This window comes from Lampris incognitus, chromosome 16 (assembly GCF_029633865.1).
Source record: "Lampris incognitus isolate fLamInc1 chromosome 16, fLamInc1.hap2, whole genome shotgun sequence".
In the NCBI taxonomy this organism is placed as follows: domain Eukaryota; kingdom Metazoa; phylum Chordata; class Actinopteri; order Lampriformes; family Lampridae; genus Lampris; species Lampris incognitus.
In genome coordinates this window covers 25,259,022-25,272,685 of record NC_079226.1, presented here as the reverse complement: position 1 = coordinate 25,272,685, position 13,664 = coordinate 25,259,022, and the positions used below count along the sequence as shown (strand labels likewise).

At 40.7% G+C, this 13,664-nt stretch overlaps 1 protein-coding gene across 1 annotated transcript; it reads left to right on the top strand.

Annotated features, from left to right (window-relative positions):
* Window positions 1-211: 211 nt before the first annotated feature.
* Window positions 212-9,112, top strand: nipal3 (NIPA like domain containing 3). Its single transcript, XM_056295492.1, has 11 exons — window positions 212-359; window positions 631-699; window positions 1,056-1,227; window positions 1,381-1,440; window positions 2,507-2,652; window positions 3,456-3,552; window positions 3,777-3,912; window positions 4,428-4,516; window positions 4,612-4,675; window positions 4,862-4,956; window positions 7,032-9,112. The coding sequence occupies exons 1-11, from the start codon at window positions 315-317 to the stop codon at window positions 7,217-7,219; spliced, it is 1,161 nt and encodes a 386-aa protein (XP_056151467.1). The 5' UTR covers window positions 212-314; the 3' UTR covers window positions 7,220-9,112.
* Window positions 9,113-13,664: the final 4,552 nt, after the last annotated feature.

Here is a 13,664-nt window from a genome sequence, read left to right as displayed (position 1 = left end):
GGCGACCCCTAACGGGAGCAGCCGGAAGTAGTAGTAGTAGTAGTAGTAGTAGTTCTTCTGTACGACAATTATATACCTGTTTTTTGAAAAAATAATAAAACGAAGCACATCACGTGGTTGACAGTAAGTCAAACCCGGAAGTGCGGCACGCGTCGGTCCAACAGTAGCGTTTGTACTGTGTACGTGAGAGGTAGACCCAATACAGCGAAGGCTAAATATTTGATAGTGTACCGAAAGGACGCCAGGAAAACCATGAAACTCAAATGTGGACATCTTTTCGACAACTAACACGTTGTTTTTAATGCACCGCCGGGATGTTAGGAGTGGTTCACACCCGCCCCGACATCAACTCATACACGGTGAGACGGGACGATGCGACGTAGCCAATCCATGTTATATTCTGAGATCAATCGTATATTAAGCATTTGATTAAATTTTTAGCCATTCACATTGCGTCTCGGGGGTCAGTTTTACCCTCCGTGGTGACTTAACCTGTATTTCAGACTGCACTTTGTATCTTTTGTGTGTATGCTATGTTGATAACTGGTCATAGATCCACGTCTGTCTGGTATGGATAACATTACGAAAGACGGGTTTGCCATCAATTAATGACCCTTTATTCTTCTGAAGGAAAATCTTATCGGGACGCTGCTAGCGATATTTGGAAATGTGCTCGTCAGCATCTCTTTAAGTATTCAGGTATGTCGCTTCCGCCTAACTTATAACATGTTTTATGGTTTCCGTTAGGGCAGTCTGATGAGTTCAAACCGCCGTACCGGACCGACGGAAAGTCTACAATACGTTACGCAGGATTATTTCTTTAAATTCTCTGTTTCAAGGATAGAGGTCCTCGCTGGTCGTTGTTCTGTGTCAACACAATGTTTGAGTCAAATACTGAACTATTTATCTCATTACATAATTGTACCTAAACGACTCCAGTTATCCCATGTTTGTTTTAAGCCGTACGTTTGCTTTGTCTAAGTTATGCCTGATGGTCTTAAGTTTACCCCGTGTAAGCCATGTGTGCGCTCAAGGTCTTTTTCATTTGTGTACAGAAGTACAGCCATGTGTCGCTGGCAGGAACCAAAGACCCGCGGGCCTTCTACTGGGCTAAAACATGGTGGTGCGGTTTTGTGCTGACCTGTCTCGGAGAAGCAGCCAACTTTGTCTCCTACGCTTTCGCGCCCCTCTCCCTCATAGCGCCTCTCAACGCCGTGTCTGTATTAAGTGAGTGTTTCTGGCATGCAGTTACCAGCCAACATAATTAGAAGAACCAGTCTTGACAGCATTTTAATTGTAGACATGAGACAAGCAGGCTTCTGTAATGAAATGTGACTTAAAAAAAAATATGACGTCCTGTGTTGTGTTTTCCTTTTTCAGCAAGCTCAATTTTGGGTCTTATTTTCCTGCGTGAGAAATCTAAGCCAAGAGAGTTTGCAAGTAAGTTCGACATATATTTGTTAAAATTAACATGCCGTGGTGCCGATAGTCTATGCAAATATTAGGAGACTATCCCCATCACATATGCAAAATACTGCACCTGTCCTACCTCACACAGCAGGCTGCATACGGCCTCATCAGATGCCAAATTGGCTGCAAAAGTTCAAAATCAGAAAGTTGGGCAAATAATGCTGATTAGAAGCTGTGTTGTGGCTTTTAGATTTAATTCCTAAAGACCGTTCTCTTTCATTTTTGTTTTTTTTAGATCAAAATGTATACTGGCATTTTCATGGCAACTTTCCATGAAACGTCACAGTTCATCGTTACTTATATCTAGGCACAAACTTAATGTAAGCAGTTCTATGGACAGGCAAGACTAGTACCCACCTCTCCTTATAGTTTAAGAGATGGGACTAGACCTGGCAGAATTGCCCTTTAAAGTCATTACTTCCTGCAACCACTCTTGTATTTTGGTTTTACCTGACTCTTCCAGTGGCAAAGGATAATCCTAGCTGCAATGATAAACCCTGCCAAGATTAGACCACATTCTGGTTTGGATACATCGACTGTTAAGACAGTAGACGTAGCTGAGGAGATTCTGGTAAAGATCCGGAAGTGTTTTACCAAGTTAAACCAAGCTCTTTCTAAAAACAAAAAACAAAGGGACAGTCTCATATGAAGGGAGGTGCCTATTTCAGTCTAATTCTTCCAACACAGATTGATCTTCTGCCCATCTTCATTAGTCAGGCATTTATAATGACTGGAAAGTGCTTGTATGTAATGTTAGAGTTGAACCCATTTAAGGTGAATGCTGATAACTGGAACACCCTGACAACCTAATTTTTGAAATGTTTAATACAAAGCCCATCCTCGAGTACCAAACAGCTGAGCCATTTAATAAGCTGTGTTCATTCGAGGCCCCATTAGGTTGATCTTTTTTTAAGTGGGTTTGACTGTATTACAATTTTCTACTGCTTTTTCTTTTCTTTTCTTTCCTTTTTTTTTTTTTTGAGAACAGTATGTACATAGGATGTTTACAGTAAATGTATATTATATGCTGTTTTAGAGCGGTATGGGCTTTCCTTCCTGGGCTGTCTCTTAACCATAGGAGGAACCTACCTCTTTGTGACATTTGGACCAAACGCTCATGAAAAGCTCGATGGGGAGAACATTGTAAAACACACTGTAGGATGGCCCGTCCTTTTGTATCTGGTAAGATTTTTTTTTTTTTTGCCCAGTGAATCATTTGATAGTTCATACACTGGGTTACATGAACAGAGTGGTAATAAAAAAATGAAGATTTACTTTAACAGTTATATGCTCTACATGTGCTCAGTCCTTTTTTCTCTGCTATGCTCTGCTTCATTGCCGCTCTTCTGTCCAGCAAAGGGGGGAAAGGCTTCATATATGTGTGGTCTATTTCAGGAGGCTACCTGTTCAAGGACTTTTCCGGTGCCCATTAAGTATAACTTAAATTAGGTTCATTAAACAGACAAAAGAAATTTGCCAATTAGACATGACAACCAAGTTAAATATGATTAAGTTGAGTTTTTGCTAAATTGTATATTAAATGCAAGTCTATCATAAATGAAAGTGGACTATTCTAACTGCAGCAGTCAATAAATCTTTGCATTGTTCTTTTATTTATAATAATCATCATCAGCATTACTCTAGCTGTAAACCTTTGAGCCTATCTAATGGGATGGGCCCATCAAGTTTAAAATGAAAACTGTGCAAAAATAGTGCCTTCATACTCAGTCTTGCAGTGTTTTTTGGGTTTTTTTTAACTCTTTTATTGCACATCAATTCATATGAGATAAACAAGAGACAAACAAAAATGTTGTACCAGAAAAGCCCTGTTGGCTGTTTGTGTAGTTTTCTGTTTCTGCCATGTTTGTCTGTGGCTATGAGGTAACTGCTCTAATATGAAAGATGACAGCTGCTGCACCAATACCTGTCTTGGTTATTTGATATTAATGCACTGTTTATTCTCATTTTCTTTTTTTTATTGACAGGTACTAGGAATCATCACATTCTGCCTGCTGTTGTACTTTTATAAACAACGCAGCGCTAACTACCTCATTGTTATTCTGTTGCTGGGTGCTCTGCTGGGTGAGTCCACCCCATCACAGCCAATCAATTTCACACCCTCCATCAAGTTGGGGCAATTACCACACTTTACTGGAATAGCTTGAACAATATGGTAATTACCACAGTTTGAAGGTAGAACAGGTAAAAACCCTTTGAAATTAGCAGGGATAGTGCTTCAAAATGGATTGGAGCCCTTATCCCAATGATGTATACTCACACTTTGTCATCTTTTACATTCTGCCCAGGCTCTGTCACAGTCATCACAGTGAAGGCAGTGTCAGGCATGCTTGTCCTCACTATCGAGGGTACCATGCAGCTCAACTACCCAATATTCTATGCCATGTTTGTTTGCATGGTGGCAACGGTGGTTTTCCAAGCCAAGTAAGAGGCTTTAATGCCATAGCAGATGTGTTTACATTTGAGGGGACAATGCAGTTGTTTCTCTTAGATACATTTCTGGCAAGACATTGTATAGACAATGAAGACAGAGAGCAAAGATGAACACATAATGAACGCACCTTTTGCGTCTTAGTCATTCTTGAAGGTGTGATATGATCCTGGGTGCACGTTCCAAAATTTTCCCAAATTGTTTTTTTCAGTCATATTGAACCATTTTCTGTTAATCATGGTTTGTATGGACACAGAGCCAACAATAAACTGGATTGGGGCTATTGAGGTGAGGTTAGTGGCTGCAGTGCAGGGAAGTTATCAAGACCAGAAATGATTGCTAGCAGTAAGAATGAATGTACAACAAAGTGTTATGTGTGGCAAGTTGAATATTGTGGCTTTAATGTTTAACTTCTGTGTGGTCTGCACTGCATGTGAACATGATTTGGTAATGGCTTTTCCTTGATCGCATGCATTTAGTGAAATAGTTTACATTGTCAACTTCGTAGATTTCTCTCCCAAGCGTGTAAGCTGTACAACCCCTCTTTGGTTGCCTGTGTCAACTACATCCTTTCCACCTTCTTTGCAGTTATTGCAGGTGAGTTGCTGTGCCTTTGAATGATTATGAATTAATCTCCTTTAAGTCACACATCACTGAAACACATCAGTGTTGTCTTGATTCCTGTTTTTCAGGTGCTATATTTTACCAAGAGTTCAACCATGAAGACGTTCTTCATATCTGCATGTTCCTGCTCGGGTGAGTAGGCTTCCATCAGCTATTATTTGACTACTGTACATATTAAAACACATACAGGGAGCAAAACAACTTCAACGGTTAACTACAGTGAAATGTGGGTTGGAATGTTGGAAGAGGATGGTTGATCTGGCCACGCCTTTCCGCTGATTAAAGCTCATAATTGTTGTGTGGTAATGATGTGTGTAGATGTGCAGCCTGTTTCCTTGGGGTGTTCCTCATCACAAAGAACAGGAAAAAGACAAAGAGCTTTGAGCCCTATGTCACCATGGATATGGCACAAGGTCAGTAAAAACTACCTACAAATAAAAATAAGATGGTGTGTATATAGACTTGAAGCTGCAATCCTGAAGGTTTACATGCAAAAAAACACATTTTTTTCCTACTGCCTATCGCTTGTGTATTTAAAACACTATCAAACACAATGGTGAACACTTTTGCAGTTGCTCCATTTTAATAGCTCTTGCTGGTAGGACTTTCCTGATAAAAATTGTGCAAGTTTCTTAAATGGGTCATAGTGTTTTATATAATTTTTGCAGCAGCCAAATGCAAAAGAAGGAGGCATGTTGCAGAGGGTTTGAAGGAACTAGTGTGGCTAGCAAGTAGATTCAGCAGAGCACACTCTTTAAAGTACTTCTCCAGACATGTTTTAAAGATTGAAAGTACTCTGAGATGATTGATATGTTGTTTAACGTGGTTTTCCCACATAAAGTAAAACAAAACTCTGAAAAGGGGCTGGAAGCAAATCTACTCTTTCTCCCTCATTGGGAAATTCCGCCCACCACCGCTGCTTGCTCTAGTTTGACCAGTTAAAGAGCGGTGCACATCTAGATGGCTCGCGCATTAGAGCAAACATCAGAGATTCAGCCATACATGTTTGAGCCTCAGTCAGACCCAGACTCGGACTCTGTTGTGCACCAAAATTGGCGACTAGCAGACATATCAGAATGGTAAGTGTAGTTAGCATCTTTTGTTTATGTTTGTTAGCTTATAACAGGCAGTGGCTGACACAGCAGTGGTTGTGAAACATACAATAATATCTGCTACGGTGTTACAGTGTGTTCACATTGTTATTACGTAATTATAAACCAGAGGTCTAATCAAAGTTTGCAGAAGGTTATTTCCTGTCTGGCTGAGATTTTCATATTAAGTGCAATATCTGTTTATCTTGATAGTCAAACAAGTTTGCCTGGCTCATTGGCAGTAGTCTAAAATTCAAAACTGTCAGGATGAGGCGACCCGCACAAGCAGGGGGAATCTCCTGACACCGCCGCTCCATCAGCCCTCGGAGCGCACAAAATGTAACTAAATACATAATTTACAGTTACAGATAAAATTGACTTGACTTGACAGTTTTACTTTTACCAGACAACTGGCAGTAGCTAGCAAAAAGCTAACGTAGTTAATGCTATTTAAAAGTCACAAAGGAAATACGTTACCTGCAGAAAGCTTTCATTTGACTGTTGGTTAAGTAAGAGAAATACATAACGTGCATACTGACTCCTGCTCGCATTCGCAGTCCCAGGATAAATAGTCGGCACAGCATCAGACTTCAAAACTAATTTCTTGTGAAAACCCAGTGACTTTTGCATTAGGTTATGGAAACACTCCTCACTGAAATGAGCATTGCAGAGACACAGTCCCTCCAGGTTTGTAGCATGTGAACCCGGTGTCTAAATAAATGCCAACCATTTCAGCAGTATAGTGGGATTTTTTGGTAGATGGTGGAAAGAAGCTCCAGGGTCCAGTTTACATCCGAAAACTGCGCAGGTTTCAGGTTTCTTAGCCCGCCCTGTATTTGCATTTTAGACAGTGATTGACTTTCAGATTTGTGATGTACCAAACCTAGCTTACCCGGGGTATGTTTGAATCTCGGATTTTAGGGAAGTGCACAGACAGCTCCTCCTCCAGTAGAGGAATGTGAAAACACCGCTCTAGTGACAAACTACAGATACAAGTCGATATAGTCAAGGCCAGATATTTTTGGGGGACACAAACACAAGAAAAAACACATTTTTGATTGGAGGGGTACTTTAAAGTCCTTAAACAGATAGCACAACATCAATAACTAAAACCCAAGCTCAACCATGTTTTGGTTTTTTTTTGGCAACGCAGTTTCACTTTGAGAAGGTATCTGTGATCTGGAGTGCTCCAACACTTAAGCAATTACTACATACAGTGTCCCTGTGGGTTTTAGTAAGTTAAGCAAAAATCTTCAGGATTGCAACTTTAAATACTTTTTCTCTTTTAGGCAAGGATTCTACTTCACTGATGTTTTGACTCAGTAGTTGCTCCTTTGAAGTTTTCTTTTATTTCAGAAAAAGTGATATTGTACAACCCCTAATCTTTTCGTTACCAGGTATTCCCACCATTCATGATAAGGGCCTGGTGGTTCAGCCAGACTACAATGGCTCCTTCTCCTATGGTGCGCTGGTCAACAATGATGGGGTGGCCTCAGTTTCTGTACCAGTGAAGCAGGAACAGCTGTCAATCACGGTCATGTCAAATACTGCCCCTCATGGGTCAGCTGATCTGAAGAAGGATTAGGACTTGACCACTTGATGATGAACAACACTTGAAGAACTGGAAAGGCCAAGGTGGAGAGTTAAAATTCTGTCATATAAACACCAATGTTTTGCAGACTTAACAATAGGGGAAATGTTGTGACCTTCATGTCTTAAAACACATCTAAAACGTGGACCATTAGTGTGTGCCCACTGGATCAGCGCTACTTTTTTAAATGCTCTTACTCCATCTGCCCACGCACTTGTTTTTATCTTGACCAAATCTTGATTGTCAAAGCATGCCTTATATGAGATGCTTGCTGTCGGCCTACTGTTCATTCCAAAACAGCACAGAAGAAGTCTTGAGACTACTGGATGCTATATCTGAATGGGTCACCTACATCTGCACAGCCTCATACATAAATGTAATGACACACATTGTGATGTGCCTTGAAAGTATACTGCCTTCTCTCTGTGTTAGCTTTAAGGTATAAGGACTGTTTCCCATGACACTCCCGTTATTTTATTTTGTTTCTTGCTTTAATGGGAAATACAACAGTGTCGGACTTAATTAGTAAAGGGTAATGCCGTGCCAGGGTTCAGTCCCAGCCCTTTACTGGAAATGAGTTCTTAATGAAGCTGCAAAAAGACTCTCAGATGACTTGCCAATGAATTGAACGACTTTTCCCTTTACATCACTTTCCAATGTTTGCCTCTGATTCACTCTCAATGCTCTGCTCATTGTTCATAGAACTGTACTACTGATTCCTCTGATGTTAATTTATTTGGGTTTATTTTATTTATTGATTCTTAAGTTAGCTTTAATATGCCTTGAAATGTTGTGTGACACTGGATGATAACAACTCGTGACCGAGTTGTTGAGTAATGCAATTATGTTGTGGAACTCCGATAAATTCATCGTGGAGAAACAACTGTAAACTGTCTGTGTCTCAAAAAACAATCAGATTACAGATCCTGTTGGAAAAACAAAACGGGATGGCAGAAGACATTTGTATAGTGAACATTTTAATGCTATTCAAACTGCAGTCAGTTAATTGGAATAGATCGTCTTTTAGACATTATTTTCTGGAGAAAAAATAATTAAGAAGTTATAGCATGTTATACGACCTTGCTTAATTTGAGTTATAGCATGGCTTACATTACTCAGGTGTCATTTATAGGGTAGTGTCGGTATTGAGTGTTACCCTCCATACCTTATCACTAGTTAAGAGTAAGAGCAGAGTAACCTTAAAATACACAATTTGATCGATTGTGAGTATTGCCTATACTGGCTGAAAATAATGTAATCTTGTATAATATTTCTCTATTTATTGAAAAAGCTCATTCCAAGAAATGCTCAACGCAAGACATGCGTACAGGTACTTGTATGTCATCTCCAATTATGTCTTAATGAATGCTGGTAGCTTTTGGACTTGGAACAGTATTCATGCCAGTTTCTATTCATTTATAATTGTGCACTGTATGACGCTTACTGTCCATCTGTCTGCAAGTTCAAGATTTACACCACTGTGTGAAGTATCCGGGGGCAGTTAATAACTGGCTTCCATTTAATCCAGTGCTGCAGCTTTTGCAGCAAAGCGATCCTGTGAATTAATATTTTGCCTTCTGTATCACTTCTTGTAAGATTTGTTAAATGTTATCTTAAAAATAACTTCTTAAAATATTACTAAAATATGGGGAGTCTAAGGTCTATGCAAATGTAGGATTTTAGGTAAAAGTGCTGTGGAACTGCCCCTTTTCAGTTAATAATAAACCTGCGTTGGTCACTGATTTTCATAGTCGTACCACTGTTTCCTTTTAACCAACACCTAGCAATCTGTTTCTGTACATTTGTCAATTTGTAAAATTGATGTAATGTAGGCTGATCACCTAGGTCAATTTAAATAAAAGAGCTTTCATGCATTTAAAAATGTGAACAAACCAAACGGAGTGTTTGTATTGAGGAAGGTGAAGGTTGGGTATGTTGGGGCAGGTTTGGGGAAAGTAATCGGTCAGCAATAGCTGATCATCCATTTATTCAAACTTTATTTCAGACCTGTGGTCCAGATAAACAACAGGACATTACATAGAATATATTACATACAAAGGCACCATAAAACATCACTGTTTAGGAAAGAAGTAATATGTTATTATCCTAGAAAGAGACAACTGTACCACTGCCTCCACAGCTGGGTTTGGTAGCATGTAGTACTAAACTTTGATAAAACCAAGATGATCTCATTTACAGAGGCATTAAACTTTAAAAAAAAAGGTTTGGAAAGTACTGACTCCTGCAGCCACAAACATTTCACTTGCACTACACCATCTAGATCTCAAGTGTTATCCTCGTGGCATCATTATAAGCTACTTGAAGTCTCTGTAAACTTGCTTTTCTGTAGTTTGACCACTGGTGTGCAGTACAGAGTGGAGCACAATACACTGATCAGAGACATCTTCACTCCATCTGTACACATAACTTTCATGAGATGCTTGTGCATACATCATGCGGCGTTCAGAATAATTTATTAATCCGTAATAAAATATCTACGATATTGTACCTTATTACTTATACCAAGATAATTATCAGACAGTTTGAAGTCAGGAAATTCCAGATAATTGACCTCTTTGGTTCTACACATCAAGACAACACTCTTACTGGCACTGTATTTGATATCATGCTCCACACCATACACAGAACATATAGAGAGGAGCTGCTGGGGACCAGCGCCACATGGACTAAGGACCACAAGGTCATCTGCATACGTAATGTGGTTCACTAGAGAATTACTAATCATACTCCCAGTGTTACAAGCTTTCAATTTCTTGGATAGATCATCAATATATAGATTAAAAAGAAGTGGGGATAAAATTCCCCCTTGCCTGACACCATTGCTAACCCGCTGAGACCCATTTTACTTGCGCAGTCTGGTGGGCATACCAGTAAACCAGAATTCTCAATGTGCAATCCTTTTTGACTCAATTTAACAAAAAACTTTCTATGATTAACACGATCAAAAACTTTGGAAATATCAATAAAACACATAAGAACTGATGAGTTTTGACCTCTATATTTGTTTACAATTTCCTTTAAGACATATAAACAAGTCAGTGCCATGTTTAGCTGGAAAATGAAACTGGTTATCAATGGAGTTAATACATTAATTTAATCTATCCAGCAGGATTCTTTCTAGGACTTTTGACAATATGCTGGCTAAAGCTATGGGCCTTCAGTTATCTAGGCCGCATACTTTACCAGCTTTGTCCTTAATGACTGGCACTAAGAAAGTAAGACACATAGCAAGGAGAGGAGCTATCGTCGGACTGGCATATCTAAGGTGTTCAGCAGTAATATGGTCTAGACCACTTGGTTTGTTATCAGACAGCTTGTTTATAGCTTGGCACACCTCATGTGTCATACTCACCATTGAGTCCTTACTCTCAATGTAGCCCGCCTTATTCAAGTCACTTTGGACACAGTTGAATAAGGTACTATAATGCTGTCGCCATAACTCAGCAACGTTTTCTGTTCCAGAGAGTCCATCTATAGTGCATGATAGAGATGTTTTACAGTCAAGAGCTCTAACTTCTTTCCAAAAATCAGTCGCTCTGTTACTTAGCAGCTTCTTAGCCATGGAATCAGCCCTCATGGCTTGGTCTTTTATTCTTTTCTTTTTTTACAAATGAAGCGAATGGCATACTTACACTCACCGGCCACTTTATTAGGCACACCTGTCCAACTGCTCGTTAACGCAAATTTCTAATCAGCCAATCACATGGCAGCAACTCAATGCATTTAGGCATGTAGACATGGTCAAGACGATCTGCTGCAGTTCAAATCGAGCATCAGAATGGGGAAGAAAGGTGATTTAAGTGACTTTGAACGTGGCATGGTTGTTGGTGCCAGACGGGCTGGTCTGAGTATTTCAGAAACTGCTGATCTACTGGGATTTTCACGCACAACCATCTCTAGGGTTTACAGAGAATGGTCCGAAAAAGAGAAAATATCCAGTGAGCGGCAGTTCTGTGGGCGAAAATGCCTTGTTGATGCCAGAGGTCAGAGGAGAATGGCCAGACTGGTTCGAGCTGACAGAAAGGCAACAGTAACTCAAATAACCACTCATTACAACCGAGGTATGCAGAAGAGCATCTCTGAACGCACAACACGTCGAACCTTGAGGCAGATGGGCTACAGCAGCAGAAGACCACACCGGGTGCCACTCCTGTCAGCTAAGAACAGGAAACTGAGGCTACAGTTCGCACAGGCTCACCAAAATTGGACAATAGAAGATTGGAAAAACGTTGCCTGGTCTGATGAGTCTCGATTTCTGCTGCGACATTCGGATGGTAGGGTCAGAATTTGGCTTCAACAACATGAAAGCATGGATCCATCCTGCCTTGTATCAACGGTTCAGGCTGCTGGTGGTGGTGTAATGGTGTGGGGGATATTTTCTTGGCACACTTTGGGCCCCTTAGTACCAATTGAGCATCATGTCAACGCCACAGCCTACCTGAGTATTGTTGCTGACCATGTCCATCCCTTTATGACCACAGTGTTCCCATCAGACTGGTTTCTTGAACATGACAATGAGTTCACTGTACTCAAATGGCCTCCACAGTCACCAGATCTCAATCCAATAGAGCACCTTTGGGATGTGGTGGACCGGGAGATTCGCATCATGGATGTGCAGCCGACAAATCTGCAGCAACTGCGGGATGCTATCATGTCAATATGGACCAAACTCTCTGAGGAATGTTTCCAGTACCTTGTTGAATCTATGCCACGAAGGATTAAGGCAGTTCTGAAGGCAAAAGGGGGTCCAACCCGGTACTAGCAAGGTGTACCTAATAAAGTGGCCAGTGAGTGTATATCTTGCATTAGTGAGCTTCTTGTACTCAAGCAAAGGCCTTGTCTGGTTCTACCTGCCATAACTCATGATTTAAAGTAGGGATGCACGGTTTTTTGATTTTGATACACTTTATTAATCCTCGTGGGGAAATGTTGCTCTGCATTTAACCCATCCTAGCTGTGTAGCTAGAAGCAGTGGCAGCCGCCGTGCAGCGCCCGGGGACCAACTCCAGTTCGTCTTGCCATGCTAACATGCATGTCTTTCTGATGGTGGGGGAAACCAGAGCGCCTGGAGAAAATCCACCGCAGACACAGGGAGAACATGCAAACTCCGCACAGAGGACAACCTGGGATGACCCCTGGGGTTCGAACCCAGGACCTTCTTACTGTGAGGCAACAGCGCTAGCCACCGGGCCACCGTGCTGCCCAATATGATGTTAAATTTTTGGCGATACATGATATGGCAATTTTTCCAACTCGTTTTGGCCGATTGCTGATACAAATACATGCACATATTTTTTTCTCCACCTAATTGCAGAGAACATCAAGTCTTTCCTGTAGTGGACTGAACTTCAGCTGCTACACTGACCACGGAAGCTATGTGCATCTGCATGGGCATCACGCTGCTAATCTTTATTTTTACACAGCTGGTCTATTGTTTTTTTCTCTACATGAGGCTACGTGGCCCTCCAACAGATGAGTACAATCTGTTTAAACATGATTAAAATAAATACCTCATTGTACCAGAGGCAATGCAACACAGCAATGCAACCTTGTGGGGTTTTTTTTCATTACACATGAGAATACTGAATCAATCAAATCAATGTGTATCTGTGTTCCTGTGTTTAAAACAATCTAGTTAATTAATTCAGTACCAGCTAAAGCATTTGCCACTTAACATCCATTTCCCAAAGTAGCCTATTTGAAATCTCCTCCAAAAACTCCTCAGAAAACACGGCTGGCACGCAACCCGCATGCAACACAGAAACAGTTGGTGTAGCAGGTAAAAAAAAAAAACCTCTCCGCCCCACCTACATGACGAACCGTGTCCATCCCTGGTCAATGGTTCACGTCACATATGCATAAAGCATCATCTTGTCATATCAGCATTTTGGGTTGATGCCAATATTTCATTTTTAAAGCCTTTATCGATCGATGACGTGCCGAAATCATTGTGCATCTCTGATTTAAAGGCTTCACAGGCTTCAGCATGATACTCAGCTACATACTTGTTCCAACCAGTCCTGTTATGTGTCTTATTTTTATGCTTGTAGTAGGGCTTACTGCCTTCATAGAGAGCACATACTATATCATGGAGTAGAGCTCATTCCTATGCTTCACATCCTTACAATTAATGTCACTACACAATTGCATCACTAAGTTGTATTATTACTTGAGGATTTGTCTGCATGAGTATAATAGGCTAAGATGTCCCTCTTTGTGAGGGTTGACCAGTCCAGTTTTTCAGGGTTGACACTATTTCCATCTCTAGATAGTACAGGCAGATGTTCAACATTTATTGACAAACCAAAAGGTATATGGTCAGACGTTGCGGCCCCATAGAGAATACTCATACACCCCAATGACGCATGTGTATCAGCTGCACTAATACAATGGTCCAGCCATGACGGAGTGTGCCAAG